This window comes from Protopterus annectens, chromosome 3.part1 (assembly GCF_019279795.1).
Source record: "Protopterus annectens isolate FY-2018-M chromosome 3.part1, PAN1.0, whole genome shotgun sequence".
Classification (NCBI taxonomy): domain Eukaryota; kingdom Metazoa; phylum Chordata; order Ceratodontiformes; family Protopteridae; genus Protopterus; species Protopterus annectens.
Genome location: NC_056732.1, coordinates 10,704,925 through 10,720,503, shown reverse-complemented (window position 1 = coordinate 10,720,503; position 15,579 = coordinate 10,704,925). Strand labels below are relative to the sequence as shown.

The 15,579-nt window shown below is 40.2% G+C and overlaps 1 protein-coding gene across 1 annotated transcript in view; it reads left to right on the top strand.

Annotated features, from left to right (window-relative positions):
- The window catches only part of EPB41L3 (erythrocyte membrane protein band 4.1 like 3), a gene marked incomplete in the record, with an annotated part of 1,523,429 nt that overhangs the window by 1,336,516 nt on the left and 171,334 nt on the right, over positions 1 to 15,579 (top strand). The window contains 1 exon segment of the mRNA XM_044066506.1: positions 9,400 to 9,528. Within this exon segment, the coding sequence (XP_043922441.1) occupies positions 9,400 to 9,528 (129 nt within the window).

The window sequence follows — 15,579 nt, the reverse complement described above, 5'->3', positions numbered from 1 at the left end:
GCCTGGCAAGCCAGTAAATAAAAATCAACTGCCAATCATTAGCGGACCGGAGTTCTGCTGTGGCGACCCCTAACCGGGAAAAGCCGAAAGACACAAACAATTTCTTAATGAAGGTGTAATTCTTTGTCAAGGTTTCTAGCTATGTACAGAACTCTTGGCAACATTTTTTCTTTTTATTGTAATGTGTGATATTATGGAGCTGTTATACTTGGACTGACACTGAAAAGACTTTTCTTCCACGGCCCATTCAGACCGTCCCGCTAACCAAACATAATAAATAAATACTATACAGAGGTGAAGTACCTTAATGTTGCATGAGACCAAGTTAAGAGCCTCAATTTTTTCTTGACTTCAGCTACCAATGTGGAACCCTATAAACAGATCTGTTTCATTTGGAACATGACACAATGTCTCTGTACTGTTATGCTAGATTATCTTCATAACATGACATCATACTTTGCTTTAGTGTGTTAGAATGTGTTCAGAACATGACATCATACTTTGCATTAGTATGTTGGAATGTGTTCAGAACATGACATCATACTTTGCATTAGTATGTTAGAATGTACTCAGAACATGACATCATACATTGCATTAGAATGTTAGAATGTATTCAGAACATGATATCATACTTTGCATTAGTATGTTAGAATGTATTCAGAGCATGACATCATACTCACATTAGTATGTTAGAATGTATTCAGAACATGACATCATACTTTGCATTAGTATGTTAGAATGTATTCAGAACATGACATCATACTCACATTAGTATGTTAGAATGTATTCAGAACATGACATCATACTTTGCATTAGGATGTTAGAATATTCAGAACATGACATCATTGAACATGACATAATTCTTCTAAACTGCTCTAGTAGAGTGTGCTGTCTGGAGGCTTGAGGCACTAAACCCTTCCTCCCTTCGTTCTGGAAGAGTAGAAAGTGGTTGTTCTAGTACAGATGGGTAAAGCCAGACTAATATTGATTATTTCATAGAGACCTCATTTTCGGTAGCTCAGAATGCTGTTCTTTCTGTTCTTGGTACATTAGCAGTCTGTTCTACTGCCCCAGGTGCTGTCTTAACACAGCATTTCATTGTTACACCCTAGTCAGAACTCCTCACATCTTCATTATTTGGCCCAAGTGAAGACTGCTGATCTGCTTACTTATGAGCTAAATGTAATCATTCTGACAACTACAAGTCCTTTGGGGTTTGGGGAGGTTTAGTTTATTCTGCCAAATGAAAAAAACATCCCAATGCACAGCAGCTTGGAAGGGTTTATGAGGTGCTGTAGTATTGTACATAGAAATATTTTACATTTTGTGCAAATCAAAGCTCAGTTATTCCTCCCTCAAACAGCTGATGTTTCATCTTAAAACACAAAACAAGTTTCCTGTTTCTCAGGCATTAATAATGGGAGTAATTTGTCCATGAGTACCAGTAAAGCGGAATGTCCCCACTGGCACGTTATCTTTATGCTTGAAAATTATACCTACCAATATCTAAATCATATAAAAATAATCTAAATCATATAAAAATAATCTAAATCATATAAAAAAATAATCTAAATCATATAAAAATAATCTAAATCATATAAAAATAATAGTATTACCTGTCTCACCTGAGTCACATTTTCACACACACCACACACCTCAGACCATATTAAAATTACCAGTTTGCCTACCCCGGTGTCTTTGGATATAAGATACAACTTAAGCCACTGACATAAAAAAAACATATAATGCATGCAAACTCTGCACAGAACTATGGACACACCAAACACAGGTTACTGTAGTGCCATAAGTTACCGTATTACAGTATTAATATTGTAACCTTGCATATGGATGGATAGCGGTAAAATAGTGGCAGCAAAACTTCAAGTAAAACATAAACAAAGAGGACTAATTAAGTCCAACAAAGCAAATTCTGAGGAAAAGATAATGTTCCAGGCCAAGGACAACTGTAAGGTCTTCTTTAGTTATGTTCAAAACCTGAAAGGCAGCACACAACAGTGTGCCAAACTGTTGATAAATGGTGTCAAGTGAACTGGGATTTATATCAAATCTCCTGGCTGACAAATTCATCTCCAACCTTAACCCCCTGTCACCCCAAGGAAATAGCATCTAACATAATCCCTTCAACTATTAATAAGAAGCAGATCTTAGATGCATGCTCTAAGGCCAAAAGTACAGCTTCAGTGGGCCCCAATAATATCTCAGGATGCCTCCTAAATAGCCGGAAATATGACCTGTCAGGGCTGCTGGGATCATCATTCAGCCAATGCCTCCACACAGTTTTTTTTTGCCATGAGAATGGAAGACTGCAATGGTCATCCCTTTGAATACGGGTAGACCATCAGCAGATCCCAGGAACTACAGACTCCTTGATCTGACTAGTGTCATATGCAAAGCTATGAAAATAATTATCATGGAAATGATTAACGATGGCTTAGAAAACCTTCAGTCAGTCAATGTAGATCATTTTGGTTTGGTCAAAGTCAGGTCATGTCTACTGAACTTGGTAGACGTCTTTGAGAAGGTCAGCAAGGCAACTGCTACAATACCCCACTTGGGTGTTGTAAAGAGACTCAATGAATTAGGCATAAACCCCTGTGTGACTCACTCAATAACCAGCTAGCTCACAGATAGGACCCATGAAGTTAGGATTGGACAGACCACCTTCATAGGGAGGCTGGTCACTAGTGGAGTTCCTCAGGGCTCTTTGCAGGTTCCACTCCTCTTTGGCATCTATTTTTCAGAAGTCAAAGCCAATGTCAAGGGCCTCTGGCTTATCAAGTTTGCAGACGATTGTTAGTTGGGAGTAATCATAGAAACCCTCAAGATACTAACATCCTACAGGAAGGTCTAACCCAGACAAATGACTGGTGCCAAAGCCACTGCTTAAAACCCAATGCCAAGAAATGCATAATAGTACCTTTGGGGAAGTCGGCCACCCACAGAAATTACCTTATTGATTAAACACCCCAAAAATTAGACACGTCAGTGAGGAATTCAAGGACTCATGTAGATAGTGACTTGGCTTTCAACCAACATGTGTTTGTGGTTGTAAGAAAATCATTCTGTATCACTCAACTTCTAAGTATGGGTATGGCATCTAGGTCCATGGAAGTCATCATGGCACTGTACTCAGCCATCATCAGATCCATGATTGAGTATAGCACCCCTTTCTGTATGTACCTGTCCAGGAACTTACATCAACCGGACTGTCCACAGAGATAACTCACAGAAAGGATACAGGGTATAAACACAATGTTCTTTGCAAATTGCGTCAAAGCTCTATCACTATACTCTATCTTCTACAGACTCCTGAGAAGAGATTTCTGCTTTTTATCAAAGGCATCCAAGAGACCAGTTGGCATTATAGTTAAGGTCTTCACCTCCCTTGCACAATGTGCATGGTTCAGTCCTAACCTCCGTCCAATGCCTGTTTGCAGTTTTCATGTGCTCCCTGTATCTCTGTGGAGTTCTTCCCACCTCTGAAAAACATGCTGAGTGTTTCCATCGCAAACTCACCAAGGAATGCAGCTGTGGGCAGCAGCAAAGTCTCTACATGGTGCCCTCTATGGAGAAGAGTTGTACAGACCAACCACTTTGGACATCTACTGTGATGGGCAGTATGCTCAACATGGGAGAACACAGATCATTGACTGTGCACAGTGAGAGGGCTAACCACTCAACAGTGTAAATTATGACTCTAGGTGTTTTGGTCATGTTAACTGATGTTGCCAAATGGGCATGAATATTTGCCGATGGTAAGTAGGTTGAGGACCCAGCCTACTCTGACCTATGCCAGAGACCCATGCTAATGGTGGGAGGGCTGTATGTGCCCTTATTGGCCAATGTGTGCCAGCCATAAAGCCCAGCAGCCCTGGGTCAATAAGTTAACTGGCCGACAGGTGTTCAGTTGACTAGCCTGGGTTACTTGGGATAGCTCTGTTGAGTGAAAACTGGACACAAAACCAATCAACCTGCCAAACATGAACTAAGAATCGCTGCACTCAGTAAAGGTTCACTGACAGGACGCAGCTTGGAAGTGGATTATGTGATGGTCCAGAGGAGGCTGGACATCCTGTGTAGTCGAGACAAGATGGAAGGGCAGTGCAGCAAAGACACTTGGCTTTGGATCCAGACTCTATTACTCAGGAGGGGGACAGGCTAGAAATGGTGTGGGAATTATGAGAGAGAGGCTTCAGAAGGCAGTAAGGGATATCATCAGAATTAATGACATACTCATGGCAATCAGACATAGGGCAGTATTCATAATCTCAGCCTACGGCCCATAGCAAGGTTGTTATAGTGAGGAAAAGAGTGTATTCATACAGCAGTTGCAGGACCTACTAGATAAAGCAGGACAACATGAATTAGTGTTGACAATGGGTGACTTAAATTCACATATCAAGACAGATAGAACAGGATATGAGGACTACCAGGGTCCACATGGGTGAGGCAACAGGAATAAAGGAGAGGCCATTCATTCATGGCTTGATAGTAGCCAACACATGGTTCAGAAAGAGAGATAGTCACAAGATCACATACAAGAGTGGCCAACATGCAACTCAGGTAGACTTCTTCCTAGTAAGGAAAGGGCACTGGGGTAGAATCAGGGATTGCAAAGTCATGCCCAGTGTTACAGCCCACACCATAAATCACTGGTTGCCACAGTCAGCTGCAAGCAATGGTCAGAGAAGGTCCTAAGGTTGACAGAGACCAGTCTGAAGATCTGGAAGTTGACTGGAGAGAAAGCACAACAGCTCAAGGAATTACTCAAGCCTCTAGCAGTCCAAGAAGAGGAGGAAATAGGTGGAGTTGTAGAAAAATGGCAGCGTCTCAAAATAGCATGTGTGAGGACTACAGAACAGACATGTAGCTAAGACGTAAAGTACATAAGGAAAGCTGGTGGTGGAATGCAGAGGTCCAGGAAGTCATCAAAAGAAAGGAGTGCAGGAAAAAGTGGGAGATAGAAAAAGATGGACCAGGCTATGAAGGAATACATTTTAGCTAATAAAGGAGTTACAATAGCAAAGAACAGGGCATCAGAGTCACTCTACCAACTTCTGGAAAGTGACTCAGTAGGTGGCACAAAGAAGTTATTATCAGGTTGCAAGACAAGGACAGAAAGATAAAGAAGATAGCCAGAACCCCTTCATAAAGGATGCCAGCAACAACTTACTCACCAGGCAACAGGACATCAAAGGCAGATGGAAGGAGTACCTCCAGCAGCTTCTGAATGAGTAAAACCCCACAGAAGTTGTACTGCCCTGGACATAGCTAACAATGAGAGAAGGGGAGGAGCCCACCCTAGAGGAAGTAAGAACAGCACTAAGGAAAGTGAAGTCAAGGAAAGGAGCAGGCTCAGATGAGGTCACAGCAGGCTCAGATGAGGTCACAGCAGGCTCAGATGAGGTCACAACAGATGTGATACAGATGCTGGGAGAGACAGGGGAGAAATGACTCCTGAGGGTGCTCATATTAGTGAAGAGAGAGAGGCATATCCCAGGTGACTGGAGAATAAGCATACTCATGCCAATGTACAAGAACAAAGGGGACATCCACAACTGTGGGCAGTACAGAGGCATCAAACTCCTGTCACATTGCATGAAAGTTCTGGAGAGGATGATTGGTAACAGATATGCAGAGTAGTAGAAAGTAAGATGGGAGATGAGCAGTTCAGATTCAGATCAGGATGCAGCACAACTGACCCGATGTTTGCAGTGAGACAGATAGTTAAAAAGAAGCTGAAGATGAGGAAAGAGTCCAACTGAGCATCCCTAGACTTAGAGGAAACATTTGACAAGGTCCCAAGAAAGCAGATTTGTGCAGTACTGTGATGGTTCAAAGTCTCAGAAACATTGGTAGAATTAGTGCAGGCTATGTACAAGTATTCAATGACTCAAGTACGAACAGTGTTCAATCTCACAGATCCCGGTAAGAGTGGATGTGCACCAGGGTTCAGTTCTGAGGCCACTGCTGTTCAAACTGGTGATGGGCTACATTATCAAACAGGTTGGAGGGAACAGATCAACAAAGTTACTGTTTGCAGATGATGTGGCATTACAGGCAGACACTGAGCAAGAACTCCAGCAAAGTATAGCGCAACGGAATGCAAAACTGAAGGCACATGGGATGAAACCAAGCACAGATAAGACGGTGGTAATGGCAGCAAACTGGGGAAATTAGAAGAAGCTGAGAACTGAGATACAAGAGAAAATTGTGGAACAGGTTAACTTTAAGTATCTGGGAGGGGTAGCTGTGGAGAAGGGAAGTCTGAATGAAGAGGTCAAAGCTAGAATCAGAGGGGCTACTGTCAACTGGCATAGAGTGCCAGGTGTAGTATATGACAGAAGAATGCCAAAGAATCTGAAAAGTAAGGTATACAAGACAGTGGTGTGACCAGTAGTACTGTATAGTAACAGAAACCTGGGCAGTAAAGGCAGAGCAAATGAGAAAGCTAGAGGTGATGGAAATGAAGTGCCTGAGAAGGATAGTGGTGGTAGGATACACACTGTGGGACAGACAAAGAAATGAGGACATAAGAGCAGAAGCTAAAGTAGCTCAAATTGCAAAAACGGTCAAAGAGAACAGATTACAATGGTTTGGGCACATGTGCAGAAGAGCAGAAGACAACCTGGTGAAGATTTGGGACAGACAGAAAGAAGATAAGAGGAAACAAGGGTGTCTAACAAAGAGGTGAATGGATTGTGTGAGAGAAGACCTGCAACAGTCAGGTTTGAGTGTCAAAGAAGGCAGGATTGTGGCACTTGATGATGATGATGATACAAGGCATCTTTGGTTCATAGGTTCATAGGTAGGCACTAGGCTATTGGCCCTAGGGTCTATATAAGCCTAGCCAAAAAGGTACCCTGGCTTTCGCCACCCAAGAAAGTTATTTTCCTGTGCCCCTGTCGAGCAGAGCCACAGAAGTGATCCCTGGGATGAATTTCCTATTTCCCATCCAGTCATCAAGATTTTTCTTGAAGAGTGCTAATGAGGAGCTTTGTTTGATATATATAGGTAGTTTGTTCCAGAGTATGGGAAGTCTCTGGGACAGAAATCTATCCCTCCAGCATGTTCTGTTTATTGTGGTGACAAGGTTTAGGTCCCTAGAGCGTGTAGCTCGGAGGGGTTGGGATTTCTTTAAGTGGAGCATGTCCAACAGCTCTGGGTTTGACATAGCTTTGTATATTAAGCAGAGATCGGGGATTTGGATCCCACTCTTATGGACCGTTTGCATATCCACAAAATGAACAGCACCAGAACTACTACTTCTTCTTTCGGCTTTTCCCAGTTAGGGGTCGCCACAGCAGATCACCTGTCTGCTCATGACTGGCAGTGGAGTTTTATGGTGTTGAGTTGCCAGCCCGGCGCCCAACCTTCCACAGAAGGCACATACGCACACATTTACGACTAGGGCCAATTTGTAGCATCCAGTCCACCTACAGCATGTCTTTGAGATGTGGGAGGAAATCGGAGCACCCAGAGGAAACCCACGCGACCACAGGGAGGACATGCAGACTCTGCACAGAAGACACCCCAGCCAAGGATTGAACCAGAGAACCTCTTGCTGTGAGGTGGCAATGCTAACTGCTGTACCACCATGGCCACCCAGCACCAGAACTATTAAATCTAAGTATTTAAACTTTGTTTTCAACTTAAATAGGACACATTGGAGGAAAAGGTATGTATTTCAGATAATCCCCATTCCCTAGAATAGGCTTCCCATCCATGTAAAGTGGAGTCCTTGCATAACTCTATTCAACTGCAACCTGCACCAGTAGATGGGAAATTGGAAATTCACTCCTGGTCTGACACCTATGTCCCTGATGGACAGAGGTAGCCATTAAATCAGGACATAACTAACATGCACCCCTTAAAATAACTTCTAAGGCACAAGTAACTCATGGGATACATATGATTTGTATGGTTAGGCTTATTAAGGCCGCAATGGTCATTAGCCTAGTGTACACCTGTGAACCTATATATTTATATATATATATCTGTAATTTTTTATATATATATATATATATATATATATATATATATATATATATATCCCCTTTATATCATCATATACCAAATCAGCGAACTACAGAACATTGAGACCAAAACACCAAACTTTCTAATCAGAGAAATGTCACAATGCCGAAAGTTGAGAACAATGAAATCCTACTACGCATGCACTGGCAATGGCCTAACTGCCTGTGTAAATTCACTCAGAGCTAAGAGAACAGGTAAATTAAAGGTTTTAAGTTTTGATGATAATTTACCTGTTGCAAGGATTGTTGGTGGAGATCACTGTACAGTGTGGATCAGGACATTTAGCCTTTTCCCCACTGTAGTGTGATCTCAGTGTTGGTATATGTAAGTTTCGGGACATGGAAGTGCAAAAAGGAACAGCCCCCTGCAAAAAACATTGTGAAGTGTATAGTAGTCCGTTTAGTGGTGTATTTTTTTTTAACGTTTAAGTGTTTAGGTTGGAGCATGTGTAGTAGTCTTTCTGTGTTCTGAACGTTTGGCATTGTGACGTTTCACTGATTAGCAAGTTCGGCATTCCAGTCTCTACATTCTGTGGTTCACTGATTTGCAATACAATGATATGAAATAGATCCATGTATATATAAATATAAATATATATATATATATATATATATATATATATATATATATATATGTACATGCATCTGTGTGTGTGTGTGTGTGTGTGTGTGTGTTGTGTATACATACACACACACATAGCTAGACATACATACATAACATATAGATATAGGGATACATACACACACACACACACACACACACACACACACACACACACACACACACACACTACATGCCAGCATTGTCTTAGTGACTGCTGGAGAGTAAATAGGGGAACTAAGTAAACCTAGTTAGCATTTTAAAGTAATGGTCTCGACCTTTATATAGATTTTAACTTCTAGTGTTATTTCCCATCTGGACATCATGCATTCCCTGACACCCCCCTTATGCGTTGCAAGACCACTAGGCCCTTTATTTTTATTTATGTGTCATTTCTTATATGAGTTCCCACTAGAAATACTGCCATTGTAGCAAGTGTACTTTAGCTGAACTCAGAAATGAGAGCGTAATTTTACATTGTTCTAATGCAGTTTCATTATTTTTCATAGGTTTGTGCTTCTTTGTTTCCATGATGGAAGGTTCTGTTATCTGAAGAAGCACTGCCCATTTTGAATGCTTTGCCTATTTATTATCTGACTAGTATATTTCATAGTTTTTTTGTCATTTCTAATGCATTTTACCATGCTAACATGCAATGTCTTATTGCCTCGTGTAAATCTGCCTGAAGAAAACAGACTTAATCATCATTTAATTACCCTTTTCTGTATTTTTGTGATCAAGCAGCCACCTGTTGTGAAAACAGAACCAATAAGCTTTGGAAGTATCATTCAAGGAGAGAGGAGAGAAATAACAAAGGAAGTACCTGTAGTTCAAACGGAAACAAAAACAATTACCTACGAGTCATCGCAGGTAACGTTTGTACTTAAAATCCATTTCCCTCATACTAAAAAAAACTAACATTGGAGCGACAGATGTCACTCAAACTATACACCTGCAAGAATAACTAGTAAATAACGTCTTGTTTGCTATTCATGTACTAAATAAGAAACTATTGCCTCCCCATGTTTATAGTATTTGAACTGGATTGCTCCATGCACTGCAGAAATAGAGCTAAAATCACAAAGGTATTTCTAAAAAAGTAGCATTTTGTAGCTTGGCAGGCTTCTTTTACTGGATATGGCTAAGGTATAGGTATGTATAATAAGTGATGCTTTTTGTTGATCTTCTGAAAAAACTGAAATGTTTATTAAAATCAAAACAGAGGTTATTACTGCCTGTCTTTTTCTGCTTCATTTGCACTAAAATACTTTATTTTCTTTGAAGATGTACACACAGCAGGTTCACCGTTTTTCTTTTTATTATCCAATTCATGTTTCATATTTTACCAGCATTTTTCTCCATGTTCCATATTTGTCTGTGTTGCATTTAAATCTAGTTAAGTTAAACACATCAGATTGTTAGGAACAAAAGGCTGTTTTTTTTCTTATCCACCATATCCAGGGTTTTGTACCTCACTCAGGATCACATCTATTATGATAAAGTGTTTTAAAACATTTAAGCAGAGCATTGCAAATAAGGATGACTGTTTTCAACATGACGTGTGTGTGTATCTCTCACTTCTCTCTCTATATATAAATTTATATATATATATCTGTGTGTGTGGTGTATATATATATATATATATATATATATATATATATATATATATATATATATATATATAGTTTACTGTCACATGTTCGACACTACTGTGGCTGAAAGTGCAGATATCCGAAGAAAATGTTCAGAAATCACAACACTGACCACAGTAAATGCCGAACTGAGCATTTCATTGAAGATGAATGTCAAACATTTCAACTTCACTGAAATGCTCATAGCTGCTAAACATATTCTAACATGTTTTGCAGGAGGGCAAGCCCCCTGCACCCCCTATGTAACCCCCTACTTATATATACAAACTCTGAGATCGCACTACACTGAGGAGAGGGTACATTTCCCAATCCCCACTATAGTGCGATCTGCACTACTCTGTCAAACCTTGCTATAGCGGCTGTTCGCTATTGTAAGGTTCGACAATGTAGTACTCGCACTAATGGTTCTGCTACCTGATTTACGCACATACGTTGATCGCACACAGTGCGATCAACTATGTGATAGTAAACCTATATATATATATATATATATATATATATATATATATATACAGAGAGAGAGAGAGAGATGGATTCACTTCATAACACTGAAAGCTCAAAACACTGAAACTTCAAAATCTTGAAAACTCAAAACACTAAAAACACATATCATACATATACTGAGTTTAAACAACATAAATCATAGCACTTTCCACCAAGTGTAAGCAGGGGGGCAAGCCCCCTGCACTCACCATGTGGGGGGCTGTACCCTCCACACCCCCTACTATTTTATATATACATATATATATATATATATATATATATATATATATATATATATATATATATATATATATATATCAACTCCAAGATTGCACTTCACTACACTAAGTGTAAACTCAGTATATGTATGGTATGTGTTTTCAGTGTTTTGAGTTTCAGTGTTTTGAGTTTTCAGTATTTTTAACTTTCAGTGTTTTGGTCTTCTATATTATGAAATGTTCTCATTTTCAGTGTTTTGAGTTTTCAGTGTTATGAAGTGAATCTATATAGACATATAGATATATATAGACATATACATATATATATATATATATATATATATATATAGATATATATAGACATATACATATATATAGATATATATATATAGATATATATACACACACATATACATATAGATATATATATATATAGACATATACATATAGATATATATGTATATATTCATATACATATAGATATATATATATATATATATATATATAGACATATACATATAGATATATATATATATATATATATAGACATATACATATATATATATATATATATATATATATATATATATATATATATTCATATACATATATATATATATATATATATATATATATATATATATATATATATAGGTTCATAGGTTCATAGGTTTATACTAGGCTATCTGCCCTAAGGCATTTATAAGCCTAGCCCAAATTATTGTGGCTTACGCCACCCCTTATATGAAAAATACTGTGCCCATTAGTTTGTTGTGCCTCTGTCCAGCAGTGACCCAGAGATGATTCCCGGGTAAACCTACGATCTCCCATCCACAGGTCTAGATTTCTCTTGAACAGAGTCAGCGAGGTGCTCTGCCTCACATGGACCGGGATTTTATTCCACAGCATAGGGAGTCTCTGAGTGATAAATCTATCCCTCCAGCACGTCCTATTTATATCCGTGCTAAGGTTTAAGTCACTTGCTCTAGTGGTTTTGGTGGATTTGGATTTTTGAGGTGGAGCATGTCCATTAATTCCGGGTTGGACATGGCCTTGTATGTCAGGCACATGTCACCTCTGAGCAGACGGTATGCGACTGAATAGAGCTGGAGTTTCTTCAATCTGGCAGCATATGACAGATTTTGGAGTCCTTTATCCTTTTGGTGAGGAACTTTTGGGGTCTCTCCAATTGCTGCAGATGTCGGGTGAGATACATCCCGAATGGGGCATTGTACTCGATCATTGGTCTGATAAGTGAAGAGTACAGGGGAACAATGACCTCACTAGATCTGGATGTGAATCCCTTCATGATCAGGTGGGCAATGTAGAAGGTCTTTCTAACCACTTTAGCAATGTGAGTGTCAAAGAAAGGCCACTGTCAACCTGGGTCCCCAGGTCCCTGATAACCTCTTCTGTGCTTAGTGGATTGCCACCTATATGGTAGCTTGGGGTTACCTTGTTTTTCCCGAAGGGTATGACTATACATTTTGGCGTTTAACTTCAGGCCATGGCTCTGGCACCAGCTATCTGTTTCCGTGAGTCCCTTCTGAAGGATATCAGTGTCCGATGCACTTTCCACTATGGCGCCCAGTTTGCAGTCATCGGCAAACTTTGTCAGCCAAAGTCCTCCCATGTTGGCCTGTACTTCTGAGAAGTAGATGCCAAACAATAGGGGCCAAGGACCGAGCCCTGTGGGACACCACTTGTGACCGGCTTGGAGTCTGACACAGCGCCAGCAACTCTAACCCTGTGGGTTCTGTCCTTAAGCCAGTTTGCAACCCATCTTGTGACATATGGGTTTACATTTAAGCTGGTAAGTTTTTCTACAATACCCGAGTGGGGTATTGTGTCGAAAGCCTTTGCAAGGTCAAGGTAGGCTGTATGGACTGCCTTTCCTCATCAATGGCCTTGGTGACTATTTCAAGAAGTCGACCAAGTTCAAAAGGCATGATCTTCCCTTGACAAAGCCAAACTGGGTCGGGTCCAATGTCTGCAAGTCCCTATATCTTTGTTTATGAGCTCCATTATGATCCTCTCCATAGCTTTGCAGACTAGACTTGTTAAGCTTATGGGGCGGTAATTACCAGGGTCCGTAGAGGCGCCACCTTTGTGGAGTGGGACCACAGTTGCCGTACGCCACTCCTTGGGCACGTATCCTGTGGTAAGGCTGAGATTAAACAGCTGCCTTATGTGCGGGTTTAATTCCTCATTTAGCTCGTGTAGCACACAGCCGGGGACACCATCCGGTCCCATTGATGCTGTGTTTTTAGCTTTAGAGAGAGCAGCTTTCACCTGCGCATTTGAGATGTCCGGGAGGCTACACTCGGCTATATATATAGACATATACATATAGATATATATATATATATTCATATACATATAGATATATTTCTTGTGCCTTTACTTTTTACAAACATACACACTTTAATTTTTACAAGTAGCTGTTTTTCTGTGGGTGGCACAGTGGTGCAGCATTTGGCATTGTCACCCCACAACAAAAGGTTCTTTGGTTCGATTCTCAGCTGGGGTGCCTTCTGTGCAGAGTCTGCATGTCCTCCCTGCGTTCACATGCGTTTCTTCCGGGTGCTCCGGTTTCCTCTCACATTCCAAAGATATACTACAGGTGGACTGTACAGTGTAAATTGGCCATAGGTGTGTGTGTGGGTGTGTGTGTGAGTGCATGGTATGCCTGCATGCCAAGCTAGCAACACGGCCTCATAAAAACAATAATCACTACAGAAACAATGAGTGCCTGGAGGGGGTGCTTGTTGGCTGATATGCCACAAGGTATGAAACAGTGACAAGAGAGAGGGCTGTTTTTCTGTAAAAATTAAGCATGAATGTGTATATGTGTGAAAAGTAACAACACAACAAATACTATATATATATATATTTATTTATTTATTTTACATTTGTTTACCGGGCTAGTCCAACTGGATACATGTCCATTTTCAGTGGAAGCCCGGGGAGAAAAGCTTCGCTACAATACTACTTAAGTAAAAATAAACAAAAATGTACCAAAAAATATAAAGAAAAATAACATACAAAATAAAATAGAAAAACATGTACTTTAAACCTACGGCAGGATGTAAAAGCATTTGAGTACAGTAAGAGGTTTAGCAAAGAAAAAAAAATAGAAGTAAAGAACTTAATTACTCTATTACAACCTCGTAAGAAGTTGAAAAGTATTTATTTATGCCTTTATTAGAAATGGAGTAACAGAAACAATTATGTAGAGGATAATTTAGAGTGTTAGATATTAGAAGAAAAAGAGTGGGTGTAAAGAATCAAATAAAAAGGAGGTAAAAATGGTTAGTCTGCGTTATTGCAAGAGCAAAGCCAGTGGTTGGATAAGAAGAGTTTTAGTTTAGTTTTAAATAGTGGGAGTGATGTTGGAGTTGTGAGGTCTTGAGGTAGTTGATTCCATATTTTGGCATTGTGTTTTGGTCTTCTATATTATGAAATTTTCTCATTTTCATATGTGATTACTAGGCTAATGGCAGAAGAGCCTTTACAAGCCTAGCTAATAATACCCAGGATGTGACAATATTAAATCTTAATTCCCCACATATGTGATGAGGTAGTATCAGGGTAGTAGGTCTTAAGGTGTTGAGCGCTGATTCCTGTTACAGACTGTCTATGTCCATAAGGGACATGGGCAGTACCTTGGGAGTTAATTTATGGTTCCCCATCCATGTGTACAATTTCTTTTTGAGGGACAGGCTTTGTTTTACGAAGATGGAAAGTTTATTCCATAGATGAGGTAAGCCTTTGGGATATGAATCTGTGTCTCTAGCAAGTTCTTTAGAGTCAAAAATAAGGTCCAGGTCCATGGAACATATAATCCTCATATAATTTTTCTTCTGTATTATGTAACATTTTCATCAGGGCTGGCTTAGAGAATGCCTTGCAGGTCAGGCATAAGTCAACTCTCAATAACTTATATGAGATGGAGTAAAGGGATTGATCTGCATAAGACATGTGTCTTATGCTTTGTATTTTTTAGTGAGAAACCTTTGGGGCTGCTGCAGTTGGTGTAAGTGCCTGATTAGTTACATGCAGAAGGCAGCACTGTACTCGATTATGAGCCTGATGAGGGCTGAGTACAGTGGTTACGTACATGCAGAAGGCAGCGCTGTACTCGATTATGGGCATGATGAGGGCTGAGTACAATGGTTATGTACATGCAGAAGGCAGCGCTGTACTTGATTATGGGCCTGATGAAGGCTGAGTACAATGGTTACGTACATGCAGAAGGCAGCGCCGTACTCGATTATGGGCCTAATGAGGGCTGCGTACAATGGTTACGTACATGCAGAAGGCAGCGCCGTACTTGATTATGGGCCTGATAAGGGCTGAGTACAATGGTTACGTACATGCAGAAGGCAGCGCTGTACTCGATTATGGGCCTGATGAGGGCTGAGTACAATGGTTATGTACATGCAGAAGGCAGCGCTCTACTCGATTATGGGCCTGATGAGGACTGAGTACAATGGTTACGTACATGCAGAAGGCAGCACTGTACTCGATTATGAGCCTGATGAGGGCTGAGTACAATGGTAATGTAC